Here is a 22,500-nt window from a genome sequence, read left to right on the forward strand (position 1 = left end):
GCGCAGGTACGCACGCACGCACGCACGCACACGCACAAACACGCACAATTTGCTTCTCAACCAGTCTTCCTTTGGTCCAGTGCAGTTTACCTTCCAAGCTGCCTTGCTTTTGCTCTCTCTTTCTCCCTCTCTGTTTCTCCCTGTCCCTCTCTCCCTTGTTCTCTCTCTCCAGGAGTCCTCAGAGAGTATGTCAGACAGAAAGTGTGTTTAGAAGAGGCGCGTGTGCGTGTGCACGTGTGTGTGTATGTGTGAGGGAGGGGGAGTTTGTGTAGAGGACACAGCCTTTCCTTATTTGAAGCGAGAGGGAGACAGAGTCAGAGAGAGAGAGAGAGAGAGTAATAAAGGAGCAGAGGACAATACAAAAGGGGCAAAGAGTTCCAATGCAGCCTCACTGAAGGATGAAGTGAGATGGAATAGGAAAGGTGTGGGTGGATATTGTAGAAGAGAGAACGACAGTGAGAGAGGGAGAGAGAGGGAGGGTAATAAAGGAGTATAGAGGACACAGCACCAATACAAAAGGGGGAGAGAGAGTTCCATTGCAGCCTCACTGAGGGGTGAAGTGAGATGGAATAGGGAAGGTGTGGGCATTGAGAAAGAGAGATAGAGAGAGATAGAGAGGGAACAGGGCATCATATTTCGGTACTGTTGAGTCAGCACGGGATTGGGATGCCTGTGTTGATATCTCAGTGCCGGTGGGGCTCTGGGGAATGCCTTCATCGGGCCATAGCCATTCTTTATGACTTTTTTTGGGACACATTTTGGTCACACACGTGCACTGAAACGAAAAAAAACACCTCATGTCCGAAGTTATTTGTTTTTAATCTCCAAATGTTGTTCACCTTGCATCAACAGTTCAACGTTAGTATTCCTTTAGTAAAGTAGGATTGTTTTTTGGCCAAAAACAAAAACCTTTTGTATACCTGACATATATAACTTTCATTTTCTACACACTGGCCATGGAGCGGTAAATCTATGTTTAAGAGTTACAGTCCCGTTGCAGTAAGCCTTCACCAAACATCATCTGAGCCCCCAGACTACAGGGTCCAAACCAAGGATGAGCAGCATGCTATTCAAGCAACACTAGGATGGATGAAAACCACTTCATAGAAAGAACCGAGTGGAAGGGAATGGGTCCCAATAAACCTGATATTAATAGAAGGATTGGTATCAACACAATATCACCAATACCACAGTCCACATTTTAAGATTGAAGATGATTTTAAAGATCATGATACGGCATCCGTTTCTAAAAGGTATGTGTAGCTAGCGGTTAGTAACATGTAATGTAGGCCACAGGCTGATTCAAATTAATCATGAACTGAGATGATTAATGATTAAACTTCTACCTCACAATTCTAAATAAAACTGGTCATCGTAGACGGTTGGCCAACCTACAGTACATGCGAAGAGTGAGGAGTGATAAAACTGTTGTTGAAAACAAACAGAAACAATGCAACACTATGATCCAATACACCTACCGACATATTGTCACAAAGTATTTCACATTAATAACAATAATCAAAAAAAAATGAAACGGTTCACATTGGACAATGCAACACAACCTAAGATGTGACTCAGCTGTTTATAGCAGTGTTCAGTGGGATTCTAACGCGGATAGGGTTTGAGCAGCGATTAGCCAGGTGAAATCGATTATGGCGATGCTGGCGGATTGATTCTGTCATGGGCCCGGCTACCTGGGCGTCTTCCTTCATGTACGTGACAGAGATCCAGGAAAGACAGGAGGACACAGACAAAGTCACAGTGGTTTGGATGCATTAGAGGGAGGGTTTCCATTTCGGCAAATTGTCATTCAACCCGTTTTGAATGTTTATTTTTGTAGACTGTGAAAGGATAAAAAAAAATTAAAACAAAAACCTGCATTTGTTCACACTTGATGCTCCCACCAGTCTGGAACATCGCCAGGTATTTGACTAGGCATAGCCCTGATACATCGTAGCCAGACCGGACAGCTTGCACCTGATGCTTCCAGGTTGAGTCCTCAGGACCGTAAGAACAGCCACACGTAGGAGGGGCATTTACGGTTAACCACATTCACCACTACACAGAGCAGAATCAACGGGCGTGGAGGACGAGGAAAGAGCATGAATAACACAGAAACCATTCATTCAGCAGTTCTCCTGGCTCCCGACACTCCTCACCACCACCGTACATCTGGCATGCTGCGAAAAACCATTTAAGAACAAGCCCCTGTTCAGAAGTGCTCCGCCAGGAACGGTGGAGGCGCGAGCTGATTAAAATTTAAAACGGATAAAAACAAAAAGGATGATCTTTAATCCATTTACAGATTCCGTTGATTGTAGAACACAGGAAAAGAAAAAATGAAAAAAAGCCTTCACATTCTCAGCAGCTAGACTCTGGTGCCACACTCACACACAGTCCCACGGTTGACAATCGCCCTCCATTCCTGCGACCAGACACACTGAGGTAAAGGCAAGGTCTGAGTAACCCGTGCCGATGGGTTTTGACGTACCGATATATCCGGCTAGGAGTTGGGTTCAAACCGCTCATCGTTTTATGCAGATCGGCGGTGTTGACAAAAAGGTTGCTTCCCTGTCAATGGTCCCCTTATTCTCATGGTATCGGGTGCAAAGATTAAACGGATCTCCACGATGCTTCCCCAATATGGGGAGATTGTGTCTCTCTAGGGGGGACGGGGAGGAGGGGGCGTATTTCTCTATGATATCTTGACTGTACGCTGGGTAGCATCCTTTCAACCCCCCCGACGTGCTCTATGAGGACCATGCCGTCTGCTGTGGTAGATTGCAATGAGCATGTCAACTAGATCACCGGGGTTGGAGGCCGGGGGAGAAGCCTGGGTCTCAGTTGAAGCCCAGGCCCGCGCCCTTGGGTCTCAGTGTGGCCCGGACGGGCTCGGTGATGCCCCGGCCCTCGGGTCCCAGGCCCGTGCCAGGGTTCCAGCCCATGGTCTGCATCATGCGGCTCCCCAGGTTGGTGTCTGGGATGGGGGAGGCACTCTCACCCACCACGCCTTAGAGAGAGCGAGAGACAGGCGCAGAGAGAGATAGAGATAGAGAGAGAGAGAGAGAGAGAGAGAGAGAGAGAGAGAGAGAGAGAGAGAGAGAGAGAGAGAGAGAGAGAGAGAGAGAGAGAGGATGGAGACAGAGACCCAGAGAGTGAAAGATAGACCCAGAGAAATAGGGATGGACAGAGAAATGTACAAACAGAGTGGAGAGAAACATTTTTGTCCCGGTTAGAGATTGATAACTGACCGTGTGTGTGTGTGTGTGTGTGTGTGTGTGTGTGTGTGTGTGTGTGTGTGTGTGTGTGTGTGTGTGTGTGTGTGTGTGTGTGTGTGTGTGTGTGTGTGTGTGTGTGAGAGAGAGGGATAGGAAGAGAGTGGGTTATTTATGGTGGCAGTAAATTGAAACCAGCATCATTGTTTCACCGCAGCTTTTTAAAGTAACACAAGCGTGTAACTATATTGTTCCGTGCATTTTCATAGAGGAGTTAGAAAAGAAAGCGGGCGGGAGAAGGAGAGAGGCCGAGCTAGAGATCACACCATCCTTCAAAAGCTCTAAAAGCACTCTAAGTATTTCTACTTCCTGACCGCCTGTCTACGGCCTTTCGCGGAACTCTCCCTTCGCTTGCTGCCACACAAGGTTCCCTTTTCCCAGAAATGAGGACAGGAAGGCAGGTAGCCCAGTGGTTTGAACCAATAGCCCCGTGTAGCCTACGCATAACCTACGCTAACTGCATTAGCCTGTCCCACTGGCCCGGACTGCTCTCTCTCCCCGGAAGGTGGGAGGACCCGGTCCTGTGGAGGTCGGCCAGGGTGTCAGCGATTGGGATTGGCTTAGGTGGGGGGGTCGGGGGGGGGGGGGGGGTAATCCAGTATCTGCGTTTTCGACGGCGGGAGTGGCCAGCTGCCAAAGGTCTTCTGGGGCTTAGAAGGAGGAAGGAGGTTAAGCACTGGAGCAGGTGGTGGCCGTCTCTGCCGGAAGGTTCCGCTTCAGGTGGAGGCCGGCACGGAACATTGCTTGTGCACAGACAACAGCGGCTTCCTTGACGGTGTTTATGCTTAAGAACAAAAAGGGGCCGGGGGATGAGTGATAGTAATGGAGCGATTTTTGAAAAAAGGTGCATGTCTGACTCCTCCATTTTTGAAAGATGCAGACTTGCATGTGCCTAATGGCATGCGCGTTGGGGAGTGGGGGAGTGGGGGAGTGGGTGGGTGGGAGGAGGTAAGTGGGGAGCGCCAGTAAGTGGACGGGCGGTGGAGACGGTGGGGAACTCGCTGGTTGACACGACGCTAAGACAAGATTTAACACTTACAGCGTTGTGAATATCGCTTTAAAAAAATGAAATCATTCAATAGCTTCCAAATCCTTATGAGCATCTCACTGAGCACCTGATCTGTGCAAGGACCTCGTTTGTGAGCTGCTTTGATGCAATCCTGACGTTACCTCACGCTGAACAACAGTCCTTAATGTATGGTATGGTTGTAGCTGAGCGAATCATTCACTACTTCCGCTACTTTTCCAGTGTACAAGCAATAGTTAAAATTGCCTCAACTATTCACCTTGAAAGAAAACATTACAGAAAACAATGTGTAGGCTTTAGGGTTCCTTCATAAGTGCTTTGGAGAGCAATTGAACCCCAGTGATATGAATCAATGTTATGTCTTTTTATTTATTTATGATTAATGTTTCGATGCGTCTCAGATTATGTTTAACGAGTGCTGAGCGTGTTAAAATAACGCTTCCAAAATAAAATACCTACCCTAGCTTTACGTGAAGAATCTGGAAATAAAATATATATATAAATTAAGAAGAAACCAAATATTCCCATTGCGCACCCTGCACCTCTGCAGTGAAACACACGGCACAGCAACGGCTCGTCCCGATTGGCCGAAACCGTGACCGGGCGATGACACCTGAAACAATAGCCGTTTCTCAATTCGCGTTCTCGTGTGTTCTCGTGTACTTGCGTTCTCGATAAACGTCATCAGTGGTAGCCCAAGCACTGTTCCAATTCCAAGTACGCGAGTCTCGATGAGGCCGTTCTACAGAGGATGCATCGGAGGTGACTCGTGTGGACTTGGGACCGTTAAATATCCCAGAATGCATCATTGAGTCCGCTGCTGTTCCAATTGCAGGTGTGTACTCGCGTTCTCGGAAGTCTGTACTTGAAAGTCCAGACTTGCCAAGTACGTACTTCCAAGTCCGCGAGTACGTAGTCCGCATACTTGGTATTGAGAAACGGCTAATGTTATTGTTTTAGGGTTCCATTTTAGGGTTAACGAACAGGCAAATAGGAGACAGAAGAGGAGGAAAGGAGGACATTTTGACGGCGGAGGGAAAACAGAAAGAGCTGCAGGGTAAACAGTGGCAGATGGCGCGCTAGGTAGGCGAGGTGAGTGTCCGCTACCTGCGGGGCCGGTGGAGCCCAGGGGCGCTGCCTTACGCCTCCGCTTGACGTCGCCCGTGCACAGGGAGCCCAGGTGGCCGCTGGTCTGTCTGTGGAGGCCCGGCCGGCGACAGAGAAACAACACCGCATCATCACGCTGGTGTTATGAGGACCAGGGTTAAAGCTCGTGATTCACCATCAGCATCATTTCTAGTGGTCATCATGTGATCACGAGTGCAATGATGACTAGTACTGCAAAAATGATATATGGATATATTTCTGAGTTGTATTAGTGTATCGGATAAAAGAAATGAAAATGAATGGTTTAGGGTGCAGAATTAAGCAGCATCTAGGAGGAATGGAGTTGACAAACATTTAATATAATATTCATAAGTATGCTTTAGTTAGTGTATAATCCAAAGAAAATAAGAATTGTTGTGGTAATATGGTGCTGTCCATATGTTAATGTTTTCCCTAATTTATTTTCTTTCCGTTAGGTCAACCAATTTGGATTCAAACAGATGGTCAGGAGTTTGACAGGACTGCAGTCAGAAGAGACGTACACACACGAGAGAGAGACACACACACACGAGAGAGAGAGAGAGAGAGAGACACACACACGAAAGAGAGACACACACACACACACACACACACACACACACACACACACACACACACACACACACACACACACACACGAGAGAGAGCGAGAGAGAGAGAGAGAAAGAGTGAGAGAACCTGAACCTCAGCTGACGTCCTTACCTGCTGGCCGTCTTCACTGAACAGCTTCTCCGGTGCCCTCTGTCTGACCGAGCGTCCCAGTGCAGCTAAAATGGAGATAACAAGAGAGAGAGAATAATCAACATGCAATCACTGTTGAACAACAACAACAACAACCATGCCACACAATTAAGATGATTAAAAATTAAAGATCCTGATAAAAAATGTATTCCAGTGTGATTTTTTTAGTTAAGAGTTTCATCAACAGAGATTCATTTTTATTTTGAGTAACGTGAGAGTTTTGAGTAATGTGCCTGACCTGGTTGTGTTCTCTCCTAGAACCTGGAATGAACCACGGCCTGTTGACGAAAAGACGGGTCGCTTGGTCAAATAGCGTCATATACATAATCAACGTCATCACATACCTCGCTCTGAGAATGGTGTACGCTCAAGATGCAACAACAACACAACTTCAAACTCAGGTTACTAAAACACTGATCATCGGTAAACTAAAACTTCAAAGAGATGATAAAAACCCAGGACAAAGCTAATGCTGATATTGATGCCAGTAGGACACAAAAACATCCTTGTCAGGAGGACTCACTCGTCCTTGGCTTGTCGCCTGGCGGGATGTGGGAGCCCCAAGTCGACCCTGTTCTGGTGCATCCGGCCCAGTCTGGCGTGGAAGCCTGCTCCAAACAGCGGTGGTTAGTCAGCAGCTTGGACTGGAGTGATCTCCTTGCAGCAATGTGAAAATCGTAATCTACATTTTCTTCTCCAGGTGATGCGTTTCCCCCCCCCCCCCCCCACCCCTCACTACTTGACAGAATCCAAACTGTGTGCATGTTGTGCCCCCTGCTGGCTTAGAGTGGGATTACAACAACATTGCTGCATTTTCAAGGGATGGTTTTGCATAAATTGAGCCCTGTGATGACCTCTAATGTGGGCCACATGGGATAAACCTTTGGAATCTTAAAGAGATACGCCTAGCTGATTGGACGATTATGACCACATTCCTATGGCAACATCTTATCCAATTGTAACCTTTTTTTTTCCAGATAAAGAACAATTAAGAAAAATTTATTATTTTCAATGCTGATCGGGTTGAAAATAAGACCCAATTCATATCCCAAAAAAGATTTCTATCCATGTGTCTGCGGTGCATACAAATACAAGATTGACTTAATTTATCCAAGGCGCGTCCAATGCGCATCCAGAAGATCTACACAATAGCAATGATAGCAAGTAGAAAGCAATGAATGTAAATTCTACCGAGAGTTGACGTTCAAAAAAAATGCTCTCCCTACCCCCAGCCTGTGTGTGTGTGTGTGTGTGTGTGTGTGTGTGTGTGTGTGTGTGTGTGTGTGTGTGTGTGTGTGTGTGTGTGTGTGTGTGTGTGTGTGTGTGTGTGTGTGTGTGTGTGTGTGTGTGTGTGCGCGCGCGCGCCCCCCCACCTCTCTGCGAGGCGGCGGACATGAGGGGGAAGGAGCCGTGGAGGATGCTGTTGAAGACGGGGTCCTCCATCTCCAGCTCCTCCGGCTCCGCCTCCTCCCTCTCCCACCAGGGCACCACCCCGGCCACGCCGCACGCCCCGCCCGACCCGGGCACCGCGCTGGGCTCCGTGTCGTAGAACCAGTCGCTCTGCTCGTCGTCGGCTGGGCCAAGGGGAGACACAAGGACGGGATGAGGAGCGGGGGTCGGCGGTCAGCTCAACAATCATCAGCGCTAGCCCCAGCGCTGGGAGCGAGGTTAGTGCCACGTTGGCGGTCGTCATCATCCTCCCTCTAAGCCATGCTCATTTAACTCTGGGTATTGTACCCCTGGGTTTATAGTAATGACCACAATGCTTAATAATAATAAACCGGGATACATTATTAAACGATGAGTAGCACTCTTCTCTGAGGAGCGCTGAAATGTCCCCCTTTGGGTTGACCATTAATTATTTAGAATTAAAAAGCGTCTACTGAGCAAGCGCTCATTCTGTTAAACGTTACACCAGCATTATGATTATTAAACCCCTATTAAACAAGGCCTGGTGAGCGCTTGAGTTGTAGTCTGGGTACCTTGTCTGCCCTCATCGTTGGTGTACAGGCCCCCGTCACTGCTGTTGCTCACGCTGCTCGTCTCACTGAGCAGGAAGAGAGGGAGGAAACAGAGAAGGACACGTCTTTTATCAATAGAAATCATATGTAGAGATGAAGGACCTCAGGATACCCGCCTTGCCTGAAGTCGTGTGCCCGCCCCACGTGTCCCCTCACGGTTAAAGAGTTTGAAACAAAGGTGAAAACACTAACCACCTGTCACTCATTTCCTCGTCCGAGTCCTTCTGCTCCTCCAGCTCCATCTTGTCCTTGGATCCCCCCATGGGGGTCATGACCGCGTCCTCGCTCTCCACAACCACCCCTTCGTCCGCCGCCTCTGCCCCGGGCCTGTGAGCCGCCAGCTTCCTCTTCTTCACTCGGTTCTTGGCTCCGCCTGGCCCCCCCGCCGACCCCCCTCCTCCTCCTCCTCCTCCTCCACCGCCCCCCGCATAGCGCTCCGTGAGGCCCCTGCCCCCCGCTATCCCTGGGCCCGCCCCATGCAGCCTGCACCCTGGGGCATGCGGGGCCTTGGGGACGGGCGGGGGCCCCAGCATGGCGGCGGAGGAGGAGGTGGTGGTGGTGGTGCTTCCCGGGTCCGAGGGGGGGTCCACAGCCATGCGTTTGACCTTGCGGCGGCGCCTGAGGCTGTGGGTGCCCTCGGCAGAGCCCAGGAGACCCATGTCGTCCTGCCAGAGGGGCCGCTTCCCCCGGCCCGTGTCGGCCGTGAGGGGGGTGCGCCGCTTGGGGCCCAGCTGCTCGTCCGAGTCGCTGTTGTCCCGGGCATGGCTGTTTGCACCGGAGACGCCGCCGGCACACGTGCGGTAGTCCTGCAATGACGATCATCATCCACATGCAGTGTTGGGAGGGAGACTTTGGTATTCAGGTGCATTTGATGAGAAAGGCTATCATATGGATGATCCATTGGTGAAATAATGGCCTGGGATACATTGCGTTTTAATATTGCATAGAATCACAGGTCTGTGCACCATTTGTGCTTCATTACACAACAGCTATATAGTTTGGTCATCTTTTGACTTTTACTTTACTTCTAACCCTTTCTATGCATAAGCAAGCAATGGTGTAAAGGCTGATGCGCCAAACAAATCAGGAATACTGAATCATTATAAATAAATGGAAGATCATTTTCAGATTTTTTTCCATTAGTTCCGCATTTTTTAGTTTGTTTGGCTCAGCTATTATCCAAGGGATCATTTCAATATTAGCGGGGCATCCTGAAGCATACAGTGTATATGCGACACGACATCCGAGGCTCAGTCATTTACTATATATAATGTATGATGTACAAGACCATTAGGAAGCCCTGTGGGGAAACATTTCCCCTATTTCCCCCCCTGCTTCTAAGAGCTGGAACTACAGAAACAGTTCCTGGAACTGTATATATTTCCTACCACAATGAAGAACAATACAAGCGCAGGGGGCATGTTCTTAAGTTACCATGCCCACCAAGACACCCACCTTGTGCTCCTCCCCACTGGACTCAGAGCCCTCACTAAGGTGACCGGCCTCCCAGGGTGGATGGGGGTTGTCGGAGCGCCGTTTCCGGCCTCGGCGCTTGCGGGCCTGCCTCTTCAGCAGACAGCCCACAGCCAGCGCATGGTCCCCGCCATCACCAAAGCCCCGGGCCGCTTGCTCTGAGCTCTCCTCGAGGGCAGACACCAGGTCATGGACCAGCTCATCCATGTTCCGGCAAAAGTGCCTGAAGAGAGTGGAGGATAATGTTTTTCTGGGGCTTACACAGGCAGGAACTATAGGGAATACGATTGACTTTATAACAACTGTATTTGTTCAGCACGGGCTGACGATTGTTTGAATAACGTGATGTTGACATTCAGCTAGAGGCCTTGAACACAATGAATGAACAATGAATAAATAGAAGTAATAAAGGGCTGGATAGGGATATGACAAAAATAAGAGAAACTCTTGAAATGCTTGGGAGGTGTTGAATGCATGATCTAGAGATACTTGGATTTCATTATCTCTTGGGGTGAAAAGTTGTACAATATGCAAAGGGGTTCTTATTTGGCCTCGAGTCGAACAGATTGTGTAACTAACTTCTGCCTGCAGGGTTGTAGTGGTTGTCCTCACTAACAGACTTTAGACAATTCATTCTGTAATAGATTATTTATGGTTTTATAGCTTATATAGTTTAATAGACAGATGTGTACCTAACGTCTACGAGGTTGTGTTTTTTCTTATAACTAGCACACTTAGAAAATATAGATACTGTAATAGGTTATAGATTCTTTAATAGATTATAGATTGTGTAACTTTTATCTACGGGTTTTTGTTGTTGTCATCCCTAGCAGACTTTATGAAATAGATACTGTAATAGGTTAAAGATTCTTTAATATGTTATAGATTGTGTAACTTGTGTCTACGGGGTTTGGGTTGTTGTTGTCATCACTAGCAGACTTTATGAAATATATACTGTAATAGGTTAAAGATTCTTTAATATGTTATAGATTGTGTAACTTGTGTCTACGGGGTTTGGGTTGTTGTTGTCATCACTAGCAGACTTTAGGAAAGCGGCTAACGGAAACTCGTTCCTCGTTACTCATTGACATCTTTTCCACCACGAAAGCAGCCAAATATGTAACGTAATTAAACAAAGAACAAGCTGATCAAGTCTGTGATACGTTTTACAGAGTGTTAAACTGTGCAACACAACAAAGGACCTGTTTTAATACTCAGATCCTCGCTAGTTAGCTCTGCTAGCCGACCAGGGCTGACAAGTAACGCTGGGGATTCAGCTCGAGTCTGTACGGTTAAAAACACATTTCACTTACCAGCTGGTTCCCGCTTTACCGATGGCTTTTAAATTCGCTGCACGGAACATCAAACCAGCCAAATGCCAAATACCTTCAGCCAAAAACAACGGGCACACACAGACTACACAGTGGAGGCACCATTCTGCCTGAACAGCTAGCTAGAGGAGTCAATACACGGCGCCTGAGCTCTTCAGTGTGCGTGTCATTGCTTTATTTGAGCGATAGGGGTCAGTATTTCCTACTCAATCAACTCGTGGAAATAAAGATGCAGGTAGAGGATAGACAATCAAAACTGCAGTGCAAATATGATCAAATATCAAGTGTTTCTGTAGTCAATGTCCAAGTTCAAGCGGTCGCTGAACTCGAAACGACTCATGAAAAGGGTGCACTCTTCTGAGTGGCTGTCGGTCAGTTAAGGGTCAACAGCTGTCACAGTCTCGGTTATGTAACATTTTAATTGTGAAATGACTTTGAGGTGTGCATTTACACAGAAAGGTTGTTATTATGTAAGTGTTTCCCAGTGCATGGGTTTACTGTGTACGTATGTGAGTGCGTTTGTCACACCCCTGTAAGACCAACATACCAACACACAGTTGCCCCGGACCTAGATCAGATGCCTGAGAAGTCAGAGGGCCCGTCATAGGGTGACCACTCAAGGCCCTTCTCAGGTTTCTGACTCTTGGAACAGGTAAATTTAGTACTTAGCTGCTGCTCTTCACAGAGACACACACGTACATCGCACTTGACTTGCCTCACCCAACGACCGAAGACAAACTCTCTCCGGTCCCCAACAAAGAGTGACAAACTCCAATTGATTCCAGTGTCACACAGCGACACATCTCCCTATACGAGACCTGGGGGGTTTGAGACTAAAGAAACAAGCAAAGAGAGGATCCACAGCAGAGGTTTCATTGAGCGGACGATGGAACTATGATATCCATAGATCATCTTGAAGAGTTCCAGGGGACAGTAGATGATGCCACCGGCACCACATGGAGCTGGGTAAAATAATTAGTACAGTTTTGTGCACGTTGAAGCATGGTGGTTGTTGGTAAAGCAGCATGATTTAAATGATTTACCACCAGGGACTTTCATCTCAAAGCGGAACTGAGGAGGGGCCGTGCAGCGTGATTTTATTTGAGTGTGTCGGCAGACAGGAAGCCAAACCCCTGTTCCAGTCATTGCGATGAGATTTCAGTTATCATTGCTACTTTATTGTGTAGTAATTTGAACCTAAATATAACTGCAACATAACACTCCACTTTAATATGTACAAAGACAACAGCCTTTTTCACCAAAGTTTATTTATTGAAAGTAACACTTTTGAATGAAAATATGTCTGAAGAGAGAGCAAGATAGAGAGAGCAAGATAGAGAATAGAGAGAGAGAGAGAGTGAAGGTCTGGGTGTGTGTGTGTGTGTGTGTGTGTGTGTGTGTGTGTGTGTGTGTGTGTGTGTGTGTGTGTGTGTGTGTGTGTGTGTGTGTGTGTGAAATGTGTTCAGGGGGTATCTGGGTTCCTGGTGCTGTCGGTCAAAGGGGAACTGAGACAGCAGGTCTGAGGTGTAGTGTGTTTCAGTAATTGCTCCCCGTAAGACGATCTGTCACTTGCGGTGGAGAGGGAGAGTGCGAGAAATGGGTATGGAAAAGGAGGGCTGAGAGCATGGTAAATGTGTATTGAGTAATCATTTTGCAACCATTTATCATTACAATATTAGTTAGTCCTACCATAGTGACCTCACTTCAACAAACTGTTCTTAAACCACGGGTTGTTCAATGTTGTCAGTTCCAGCAAATGTTTCGCTCTGAGCTTGTGACTTTCACACCAGTACTCCTCATTCAGTCAATGGCCTGGATAATCAGTCACCGCATAGAGCAATTATGCATCACACTATTTTAGATCTTCACTTTGATGTTTTTGTTTTGTTTTTTGTTTTTGTTTGGTTTTATTTGTTATATGCCTCGTAACTTGTTTAAACTTTAAACGTTGTCTTATGAAGCAGTATTATACACAAATCATTGAAAGTACAGAATAGGTCTCTGTAGCAGACTGTACAGGAGCAAGGAAAGGAGTATGCAGAGAGGATAGGAGTGAGGCCTGTTTTGGTAGTGAGGCTGTTTATGTCCTTAAACAACCCCAGTCACTCTGACTCAGCAAGCTTGAATTGTGGGACAAAGGCTAAGCCTTTGTCCCACAATTCATATGTTTTGTTGACTATTTCTGTGACAACTTAGGGCCATTGCAGGATGACCAGCCTTGGTCCTATTGGAAGACAGTCACCGTGGCAACCAAATTCAAATTTCAATTCCAAGAGTAAATGGAAACCAGATTATACCAACCACATTGGCACAACTCCAGCTAAGGTCAGACTACAGGCTATTCTGTTTCCCATTGATAAGGAATTCAGCAGAATTCATATTTAATTTGGAGAAACGAAACATGTTAAAAAACGAAAATGTTGTAAGACCAAACAATTCAGCAGAAGATGACCTCCTAATTATGGCGTAACAGTTCATCATGGTAAATATAAATTAAGTTCATGAGCTACAGACAGGCTTTAGCACTTTCCATTAGACGAAAACCACACCATCTGATGTTTGTACTGGTCAGCCCAAATGTGTCCCCTGGGGTAATTTAAGACAATGTTGTCATAACAGGCAGAATGTGTAAAGTCTGCAAGGTCTACTACACTGAGCACCCAAGGGAGAGTTTCAGTTGTACACCTCAGCAAGCACAGTACCACATCTATCTCAGAACTCTTGAAAAAGCAAATGCCTGGGGTCACATGTGTACTGTAGTTACTATATATGTAGTACATATCTCTCATATTGATATAATTTCAACTATGAAGACAGGGACAAAGAAATGGAAATTAGTTCTCACACCCTATCTTGAAAACACTACATTTCACTGAGAGACAAACAACACAATTAAGAAAGTTATGTAGCTTGATGAGACAAGGTGGAAATAAAGGCTATGAAGTCTGTAATTAAAACTAAGCAGGCACTTTAAAACACACTCTCCACACGTCAGGTATGAAAAGACGTCAGTTATGAAAGGGCTCCTCTTGTCCTGTTGCCAAGTTACATTCCTAAAACATGTGACATTGTTTAAACTTCTGACACAACTATATGAGCTAAAGATTTTTTAGCAGCTGAGCTGGCCTATCAGCTTCTCGTACATACCAATATTGTGTAATCATATTCCAGTTTATTTACATTTTTTAAATACTGTATATTAATATCGATGCATAACCAGCATAAAAAAAATCAAAACAAGTACTCAACACACAGAGACACACACACACAAGAACGCACATTCACACACACACACACACACACACACACACACACACGCACGCACGCACGCACGCACGCACGCACGCACACACACACACACACACACACACACACACACACACACACACACACACACACACACACGCACACACGCACACACCACTAAACTACTAAAGAGGAAGAAAAATGTTACAGCAAGTGTGTGAAATTATGATTTACAAAGGACGCACGCAACTTGATTCGTCTTCATTGTGCAAGTTCACAGCAGTTCACCTCGATTTCATCAGACCATTGCGCTCACTCATGTCATTGCTTTCTGATCTGCATATGATGTCGAACGTGGGACGCACGGAGAGCTCTGGTTGGCTAGAAATATCACCTCACTCTCTGCAACTTGCTGGGGCTGCAACTTCAAAGCGTCGGTTTAGGCTATGTCTACAGGCATCACTCCATTTCAGTTCGAACGATAATATCACACCCATACCTCATCAATGTAATGCTGGAAATAAATAAATACAAAATACTACATGTCTAAGTAAATAACAGGCAAGCAGGCTATTATAGGGGGCATTTTATGAAATAATTGCAACACCCTCTTAGTCAAAACAATCTACCAGGACGAGCATGACCGGAAGAACAGTAATGAAGCGTTACTTTGCCACAGTGGCAGGTCGTGCGTTGCATTTAACAACTCAACGCTGATTGGCCCATCGCTTCCTTTCGCTGCAGATGATGTCACACGATGACAGAACTGCCGTGGAGAGAGAGAGAGGAATGTCAGTGTCCGCTCTTTAAATAGACGTGAGGATCTGGTGACCCACGAGCATTGCAATACATTTAAGACGCGGATTAACTAGGAACACTGTGCCTTTTTTGGAAATTGCCAAAACTACAATGTGCCATTCTTGTGTTGCTATCCATTGCTGAGGATACTGATAGAGCCGGTGTTGGGGAGACAGACCCGCTTGCGCTGCTGCTGAGACGGTGAGGTTTTCCTTCATACAATCGCGTCTGGGTGAACATTTCCAGCTTGTTTCTCAATTTGACCATTTATGGCAACAGTATTAGTCGGCCAACTCAACGGACTATCAGCCGATATTGATATGCCAGTGTTCAAAAGTAAAATAAAATTGAAAAAAATATGTAGCCTATAGCAGATGAAGTAGGCCTATGTATGAAGATGAAGTTGTGATAGCTTCCTCATATTATATTGTGGTGTGCGCATACATGTCTCTACACACACTACCTGTGTATGAATACCATGCCTTTGCATTAGGCCTACGACATAGGTATGGATTAAGAAAAAAAAAAATATATATATATATATATTTAATGTGAATACATTGACGAGAAATGATCAGGGTTAATTCGTTTTTTTGTTTATATACTACGACGAATAATATACTTCGTATAATACGAACGTCTCAAAGTAAATTGGAATAGGACATGTTGGCATGTTGGTCTTTTTTCTGTTGTTCTTCCAATGCATACAAATATTTTTCAGAGTGAAGTGATAACTGACTCAAGGTCAATATATTTATGTCTCAGACACACACACCCACACACACACACACGCACACACACACACACACACACACACACACACTCAGCTGATTGTTTTTGACTCATGATAGTTAAGATGTTGACCCAACCTGTCAACCTCTCTCTCTCTCTCTCTCTCTCTCTCTCTCTCTCTCTCTCTCTCTCTCTCTCTCTCTCTCTCTCTCTCTCTCTCTCTCTGTGTCTGTCACTCTCTCCTGTCTGTCTGTCTGTCTGTCTGTCTGTCTGTTTGTCTCTCTCTCTCTCTCTCTCTCTCTCTCTCTCTCTCTCTCTCTCTCTCTCTCCCTCTCCCTCTCTCTCTCTGCTGTCTCTCTTCCTCTGACCTCCTATGTTGCCTTGTCTTCCTGGAACATGGAAAGCATCAGGGTAGGATTTCTCCTGTAGTATCTCCTAGTAGTTTCTCCTGTAGTATCTCTCGCGGAGTGGGAAGGGCATTTTGGGTAACAGGTTTGTCCAGTATGTAGGTCACAGATCACCTCGATTGTGCATGCACAATGGTCACTCACCATACCGTCCCTCCCATACACATTCAAAAACAGATGTAACCGTTATTTCCGGCCCCTGCCTCTTTTTAACATCACAACGTCTCGCCGCAGTCGACGTTCAACCCATTGTCTTTCATCTGACGTTCCGATGACGTCCCCTGCTGATTTAGTTTACGTAAGCATGTCCCGCCTGCCCCTTTTACGTCGGCTCCATTCGCGAGACTCCAGTTCCGTCCTGTCTATTCTCATCTACATTGGGTATCGTTTTCTTCCGCCGCACTGTCCTCCCTAAAGGCCTGATCATGGCCTCGAGGCGACGCGGCAGCAAGGGCTGTGATTGGTACCATACCATTGGTACCATAACTGAGCCTCGACACTCTCTAGCCTGACCTGTGGTCTGTGTTTTTGGCTCTTCGTCCACCACCAGACACGTCAGACCATGAACTACGTGGGGCAGCTGGCGGGCCAGGTGTTTGTCCAGGTGAAGGAGCTGTACCGCGGGCTGAACCCGGCCACCCTGTCCGGGTGCATCGACGTCATCGTGGTGCGACAGCCCGACGGCACCCTGAGGTGCTCGCCCTTCCACGTGCGCTTCGGCAAGATGGGCGTGCTGCGCTCCAGCGAGAAAGTGGTGAGGAGGACGGGGTGTCACCCCGGGGTCATGGTGATAACCATGATGGTGATGATGATAGCAATAACTATTAATGATAGCCACTTTTGTAAAACCTTTTTTTTTTTTTGCAAAAGTCGAAATGAAAAGGACAAGTCATATTATGGCTCTTGTCTTGTGTTTATTGTGATGGTTTATTCACAAGTTTTCTTTTCAGATCAATGGAAGCGCACAACCTTGAATTTGGGATAGTACATTATTATTTATAGAAATAAACCATTATAATCAAGAAGTATATCCACTGTAAAGATGAGTCAATGTACATCAGTTTCAGAATATTTCGCGAGCTGAAAAGCCTTTTCTTGTGTGTTCCTCTCGCTATACTTGTCTGAAGTTTCCTCCTCAGTTCCTCTCCATGTCATTGTTTTCATTCTGCATAGAACCAGATGTAGCGTGGTTTCAAGTCATATGAATTCCTCTCATTCCTTCTCACAGCTTGTCTATTATTCTCCTCACCTCTTCTCACCTTTCATCCCCTCCTCTGACCTCACCACTAACCTCTCCCCTCCTCTCCCTACCTCTCCTCACCTTTCATCCCCTCCCCTGACCTCACCTCCAACCTCTCCCCTCCTCTCCCTACCTCTCCTCTACCTCTCCTCTAGGTGGACATAGAGGTCAATGGGGAGGCTGTGGATCTGCATATGAAGCTGGGGGACAACGGAGAGGCCTTCTTCGTCCAGGAAACAGAAAACAGTGAGGTTTGTGAAAACCCAATATTTGAACTTGCGTATGTATATGTTTGTTATATGAATGCAATAGGAAACAACTAATTAGTGCTGATGAAATGCCAACTCCAATGAAATTTGGAATTTAATCAAATAAATGTTTAATTTAAAAAGTTTTTTATATAAAGGGCACATTTGAAAGATTTTTGTACAGGGTGGGATTACAAATAAATGTTTTCAAAGTAAATGAGAGTGCTGCATATGTTCATAAGATGACAAAGATAATACCGCTCATCAATCAACGACTGTTTGCAGAACGACTGCAGGAAAACCAGACGTGGCCATTGCTTACATCATAAAACCACTATCAAAACAATCACCTTAAAGTCCCCAGTCTACTGAGTTGGGACTGCGACCAGGGATCTCTCCCATTGGTTCAATTGGACAGTCTTCCTCTATGCACCAATGAGAGCTCTGAAAGAACCTTTTAACCACATCTGCTTCCTGCATTTTAGTGAATCTTGTTCGAGTTTTTAGTTTCCTGTTAAAGAGATATGAAAATAGGAATAACAAATAACAAATTCAAACCTGTTTTAGACATTGCGAATGTAGGCTGAGGTTCAAACCCATGACATTACATGATACGCTACTAGATCCCTGTGACTGCAGACTATGGTGCTAAAGGCTGGACTGGCTGATCTGCACCAACAAGGGGAGGAGAGGAGGGAATGACTTTCCCCGGGCCGGTGTCCGATTCTCTGGCACAGTGAGGGAGGTGGGGGTTGCATGGAGATGGGGTTCCATGCCCCCTTCTTGGCTGGCGCTGTGGCGTCAGATGACAAATGATCCGAGCTCTCTCTCTCTCTCTCTCTCTCTCTCTCTCTCTCTCTCATCCTCTCCCTCTCTCCTCTTCTTTTTGAAATGGTCTCAGTAGAGTCAGTGAGGCTGAGTCCGGTGTGGAGAATCCGGTTTGTTTTAGAGTGTTTAGATCACTCAGGAAAGATTGCACGTGAGTTCATGCAGACTTGCATTGCTCCGCCCCCTCCTCCAGGAATCCAGATTTTCTTTCCTAGAAGGATCAGGCTCTGCAGTGGCCCACTTTCACAGAATTAGGGGCGCACATCCTGAACTGGGCCAATGCTTTTGTTTAGCTGGAACTTCTCCTCTGACAGAGAGAGAGAGAGAGAGAGAGAGAGAGAGAGAGAGAGAGAGAGAGAGAGAGAGAGAGAGAGAGAGAGAGAGAGAGAGAGAGAGAGAGAGAGAGAGAGAGAGAGAGGGGGGGGGGGGGGGCGGGGGGGCGGGGTTTGGCACATATTCTTGCCAAAGTTCAGCTTATGGAGTTGTTTTTCAGCCGACACACTGCCTATGTAGACAACAAAACCTAGAAGGAGTGAGGCTTTCCCTGCACAAAGTTTGGGCCAATGTTTAACTGAGTCATCTTTTGTGCCTGATAAGATTTTGGGTGTATTGCAGTTTATTCAGAGCTTGCGCAAGCCACACAAGGTTACAAACACAGAGCTTTTTTTGTTGAGCCACAGTCAAAATTCAAGGCCTACCTTGTCCAGATGCTACATGCTTTGTTTGATCAATTATTGTAACAAAAACATTTTCATGGCATAGATAGCCCATTAATCTGTAGGCTATCCTTAAATACTTTTAAGGTGCATAGAAGAAACCAACACAGATGTGATATTGTTAGAAAAGACATTTCAAACTTTAGAAGTGATATATACCGTATCCTGTATCCCAGAAGTTGTTCCATCCTACCTGAACATCTCACAAACATGTGACACCGTGTCATAACACTCTTTCCTGTCTAAACAGGAAGTGGTTCCATCCTACCTGAACATCTAACAAACTTGTGACACCGTGTCATAACACTCTTTCCTGTCTAAACAGGAAGTGGTTCCATCCTACCTGGCCACCTCGCCCATCATGTCAGACAGCGCCATCTTGATCAGCGCGTCCTTGATGGGCAACAAGGGCTGCGGGCTAACCGTCCAATCGCTGGGCTCCGCGGGCACGCCCGGGGAGCCCGGTAGCGGGGCGACGACGAAGAAGAGGAGGAAGAGGAGGAGGAAGGCGGCCCGGGCGGACAGCGTGTGGCGGGAGGAGAGCGGGGAGTACTCGGGGGACGAGGACATGTTCACCATCGACATCAGCTCGGACGAGGAGAGGGCGATGGAGAGCAACAGGTGAGAGACAGGCTGGAGGAGGAGGAGGAGGAGGAGGAGGAGGAGTGGGGGGGGGGGGGTACATAGAGGCGGGAGGATTAGCTCTGTGGAAGAGAGGGCAGTAGTAAAGGAGAAGTAAAGGAAACGGAATGGGATAATCTGTACATTTTGGGGGGGGGGGAAGTAACTACATTTGGGCAGAGAGTGAAATTCGAAATTCTTAAATGTGAAATGTGTTATATTAGGAGTGCTGAAGCACTGAAGTACTACAAAGCGCATGTAATAGTATGTCATGATATGTTTCTATTATGATACCTCAAGCGTTGTCAGGTTTGTTGTAAGGTTTGGCAACCAATAGACAGGGATACAAGGTTGTGAGGGAAAAAAAGGGAAGTGAAGACTGAGAGGCATACATGTGTCTCTCTGTATGTACGCGGCAGGCTGGAGGGGAAACAGTGAATGAAACAGGCAGAGAGAAAGACAGTAGTTCACATTGATGGTGTTTATGTGCAACAGCTGCGATGTAAGTCATATGGCCGGCAAGAACGAACGGACCGCGCCATGTGGACTTTAATAGCCTTCAGACACAGGCTTGCTTACAATAATGCATACGCATACACACACAAACACACACGCGCCACACACACACACACACACAACCTCCCCCCCAACACAGACACAACCTCCCCCCCCCACACACACACTGATCAGAGAAAGACACTCAAACAAATATGGAAACAGTTGTGTCAGCGCAATCACTTGTTCTTTTGAAACGTGTAATTGCTTTTCCACGTGCCTGCAAAGAAAGAAAACAGTGATGTAACCTGGCTGTGTGTGTGTGGGTGTGTGGATGTGTGGGTGTGTGGGTGTGTGGGTGTGTGGGTGTGTGGGTGTGGGCGTCTGTCTGCCTGTCTCTCTGTCGGCTTTGTGCTGTTTCTGCTTTGTGGCGTCTTTATAAGAGCGAAAGTTAGAGGCGATACTGGCGATACCGTAGGATACAGAGAGAGATAGGATGTACTGCAAGCAGGTTGAGCCTTCTGCTGTGTGCAGGCCCGTGTTTGCTGCTGCGTTTGACTGGCATTGTGGAGACGGTTGAGGGCAGCGTTTGACCCCAACACTCACCTATCCTTGTTGTGCAGGTCTAGAGAGACCTAAGAGGGAATGAGATGGGACATTTAGGCAGAACCAGTGACACCAGCACACTCTTTGCAACCCCTCAACTATGACCTAATTGACAAACTATTGCAATATTGAGAGGTAGCATTTCCTTGAATTTATATCATTGCGTATAATTATTTATTTGAAAATCATTTTTTGCAGTTTTTTAATGTACAGTGTAAAGTCCATAAAAAGTATGAATGGCTGTGAAATGACAATGTGCTGACATGTAAAAAAAAAAGTGCACCCACATCTTTTAAGCAGCTGTGTTTGTGGTCATTGTGTTCTATGTTACGAAACGTTGAATGTGGTGTTTCCATGTTTTGTGTGCGTCTGTCTGTCTCAGGGCCCGTGAAGTCTTAAGAGACGAGGTCTGTTCTAACGGTGGCTCATACAAAACGGCAGGGGTCTACGCCCGTTCAGACGGAGACTGGAGCCCTAACCACAGGTACACACACACACACACACACACACACAACACACACATATATACGTGCGCGCGCACACATGCACGCACGCACGCCTACACACAAATACGTGCAGAAACATTCGCACAACACATACACGCACACACACACACACACACACACACACGTACAGACAAACGGACCCACACAACAACACACACGCAGCCACACACACACACACACACACATACACCAAACACACCCACATAAATATCCCATTAATAAAAGCCATTAACCTGCGGTGTCGTCATCTTCTCGCGTCCTGTTGCAGCCCTCATGTCTCTCGGCCCAACACGCCCAAGAGCGACTCAGAGCTCATGGCGAGGGCGGAGGAGTCAGCCAATCAGGACCCAGCGATGCACTGGGCCTGGGGGGAGCTGCCCCAGGCTGCCACGGTAACCAAACTGTGCCACTGTTTGAGTGTGTGTGTGTGTGCGTGTGACACACACACACACACACACACACACACACACACACACACACAAACACACTCAAACCCAGCAACACACATTCTAGCGCCGTATCCACTGGTCTGTAATTTGCCTTTTTGATCCGCATGCCTCAAGTCAGGTTGAGGAAATGTCCGTTACAATTTGAATAGGACACCTTTCAAGTTGAGGTTGACACATTTATCATCCCCCCCCCCCCCCCCCCTCTAGCCGTCCTTCCTCCCGGTCCAATCCGAGCCGTCACCTGGAGGCTCCCCCGTGTCCATCCGCGTGTCAGACAGTACCCACTTCCGGGTCATCCCCCCGGACGCGGCCCCCGAATACGGCGAGACGCACCACCCCGCCGCCGCCGCCACCGGCGCCATCGCGTCGCCGACGCCAGCCCACGGCCTGAGGCTCACCGCCACGGCAACAGCAGGGGAGGAAGAGGAGGAGGAAAGGGGAGGAAGAACCCCCCTTGCCGAGAGGCCGGCGGTCGGCGCCGTTGGCACGGAGAGCGAGACGGGGGCGGAGACGGAGGCGGAGTTAAGGGTGGCGGCGATGGCTGCCAGCATGGTGTTGGAAACGGACGAGAGCGTCATCACGCCCCGTCCACTT

At 47.1% G+C, this 22,500-nt stretch overlaps 2 protein-coding genes across 4 annotated transcripts in view; one reads left to right on the top strand and one right to left on the bottom strand.

Annotated features, from left to right (window-relative positions):
• Positions 1-823: 823 nt before the first annotated feature.
• On the bottom strand, positions 824-11,137 carry gpatch2 (G patch domain containing 2). Of its 2 annotated transcripts, none has more exons than XM_084483470.1 (10): positions 10,997-11,137; positions 9,666-9,906; positions 8,406-9,016; positions 8,172-8,236; positions 7,563-7,763; positions 6,713-6,797; positions 6,428-6,467; positions 6,151-6,215; positions 5,410-5,498; positions 824-3,010 (listed from the first exon to the last, which is right to left on the bottom strand). In XM_084483470.1, exons 1-10 carry the CDS (start codon positions 11,044-11,046, stop codon positions 2,841-2,843), a joined length of 1,617 nt encoding a protein of 538 aa, XP_084339596.1. In that variant the 5' UTR covers positions 11,047-11,137; the 3' UTR covers positions 824-2,840. The 2 variants fall into 2 exon arrangements, with proteins under 2 accessions (XP_084339596.1, XP_084339595.1); XM_084483469.1 differs by having other exon boundaries at positions 8,403-9,016.
• Positions 11,138-11,748: 611 nt separating this feature from the next.
• Positions 11,749-22,500, top strand: part of lpin1b (lipin 1b) — a 19,029-nt gene continuing 8,277 nt past the window's right edge. Inside the window, exons 1-7 of one of the 2 annotated variants that reach the window (XM_084484022.1) lie at positions 11,749-11,980; positions 16,748-16,951; positions 17,593-17,688; positions 19,555-19,850; positions 21,334-21,435; positions 21,726-21,849; positions 22,114-22,500. The exon at positions 22,114-22,500 is cut by the window's right edge and continues 31 nt beyond it. In XM_084484022.1, coding sequence (XP_084340148.1) covers positions 11,909-11,980; positions 16,748-16,951; positions 17,593-17,688; positions 19,555-19,850; positions 21,334-21,435; positions 21,726-21,849; positions 22,114-22,500 — 1,281 coding nt within the window. In that variant the 5' untranslated portion in view covers positions 11,749-11,908. Of the gene's footprint in view, positions 11,981-14,959; positions 15,260-16,747; positions 16,952-17,592; positions 17,689-19,554; positions 19,851-21,333; positions 21,436-21,725; positions 21,850-22,113 lie in introns of those variants that run through there. The other variant, XM_084484023.1, reaches the window with a different exon arrangement.

Source organism: Micromesistius poutassou (assembly GCF_964030765.1).
Source record: "Micromesistius poutassou genome assembly, chromosome: 19".
Classification (NCBI taxonomy): Eukaryota; Metazoa; Chordata; class Actinopteri; order Gadiformes; family Gadidae; genus Micromesistius; species Micromesistius poutassou.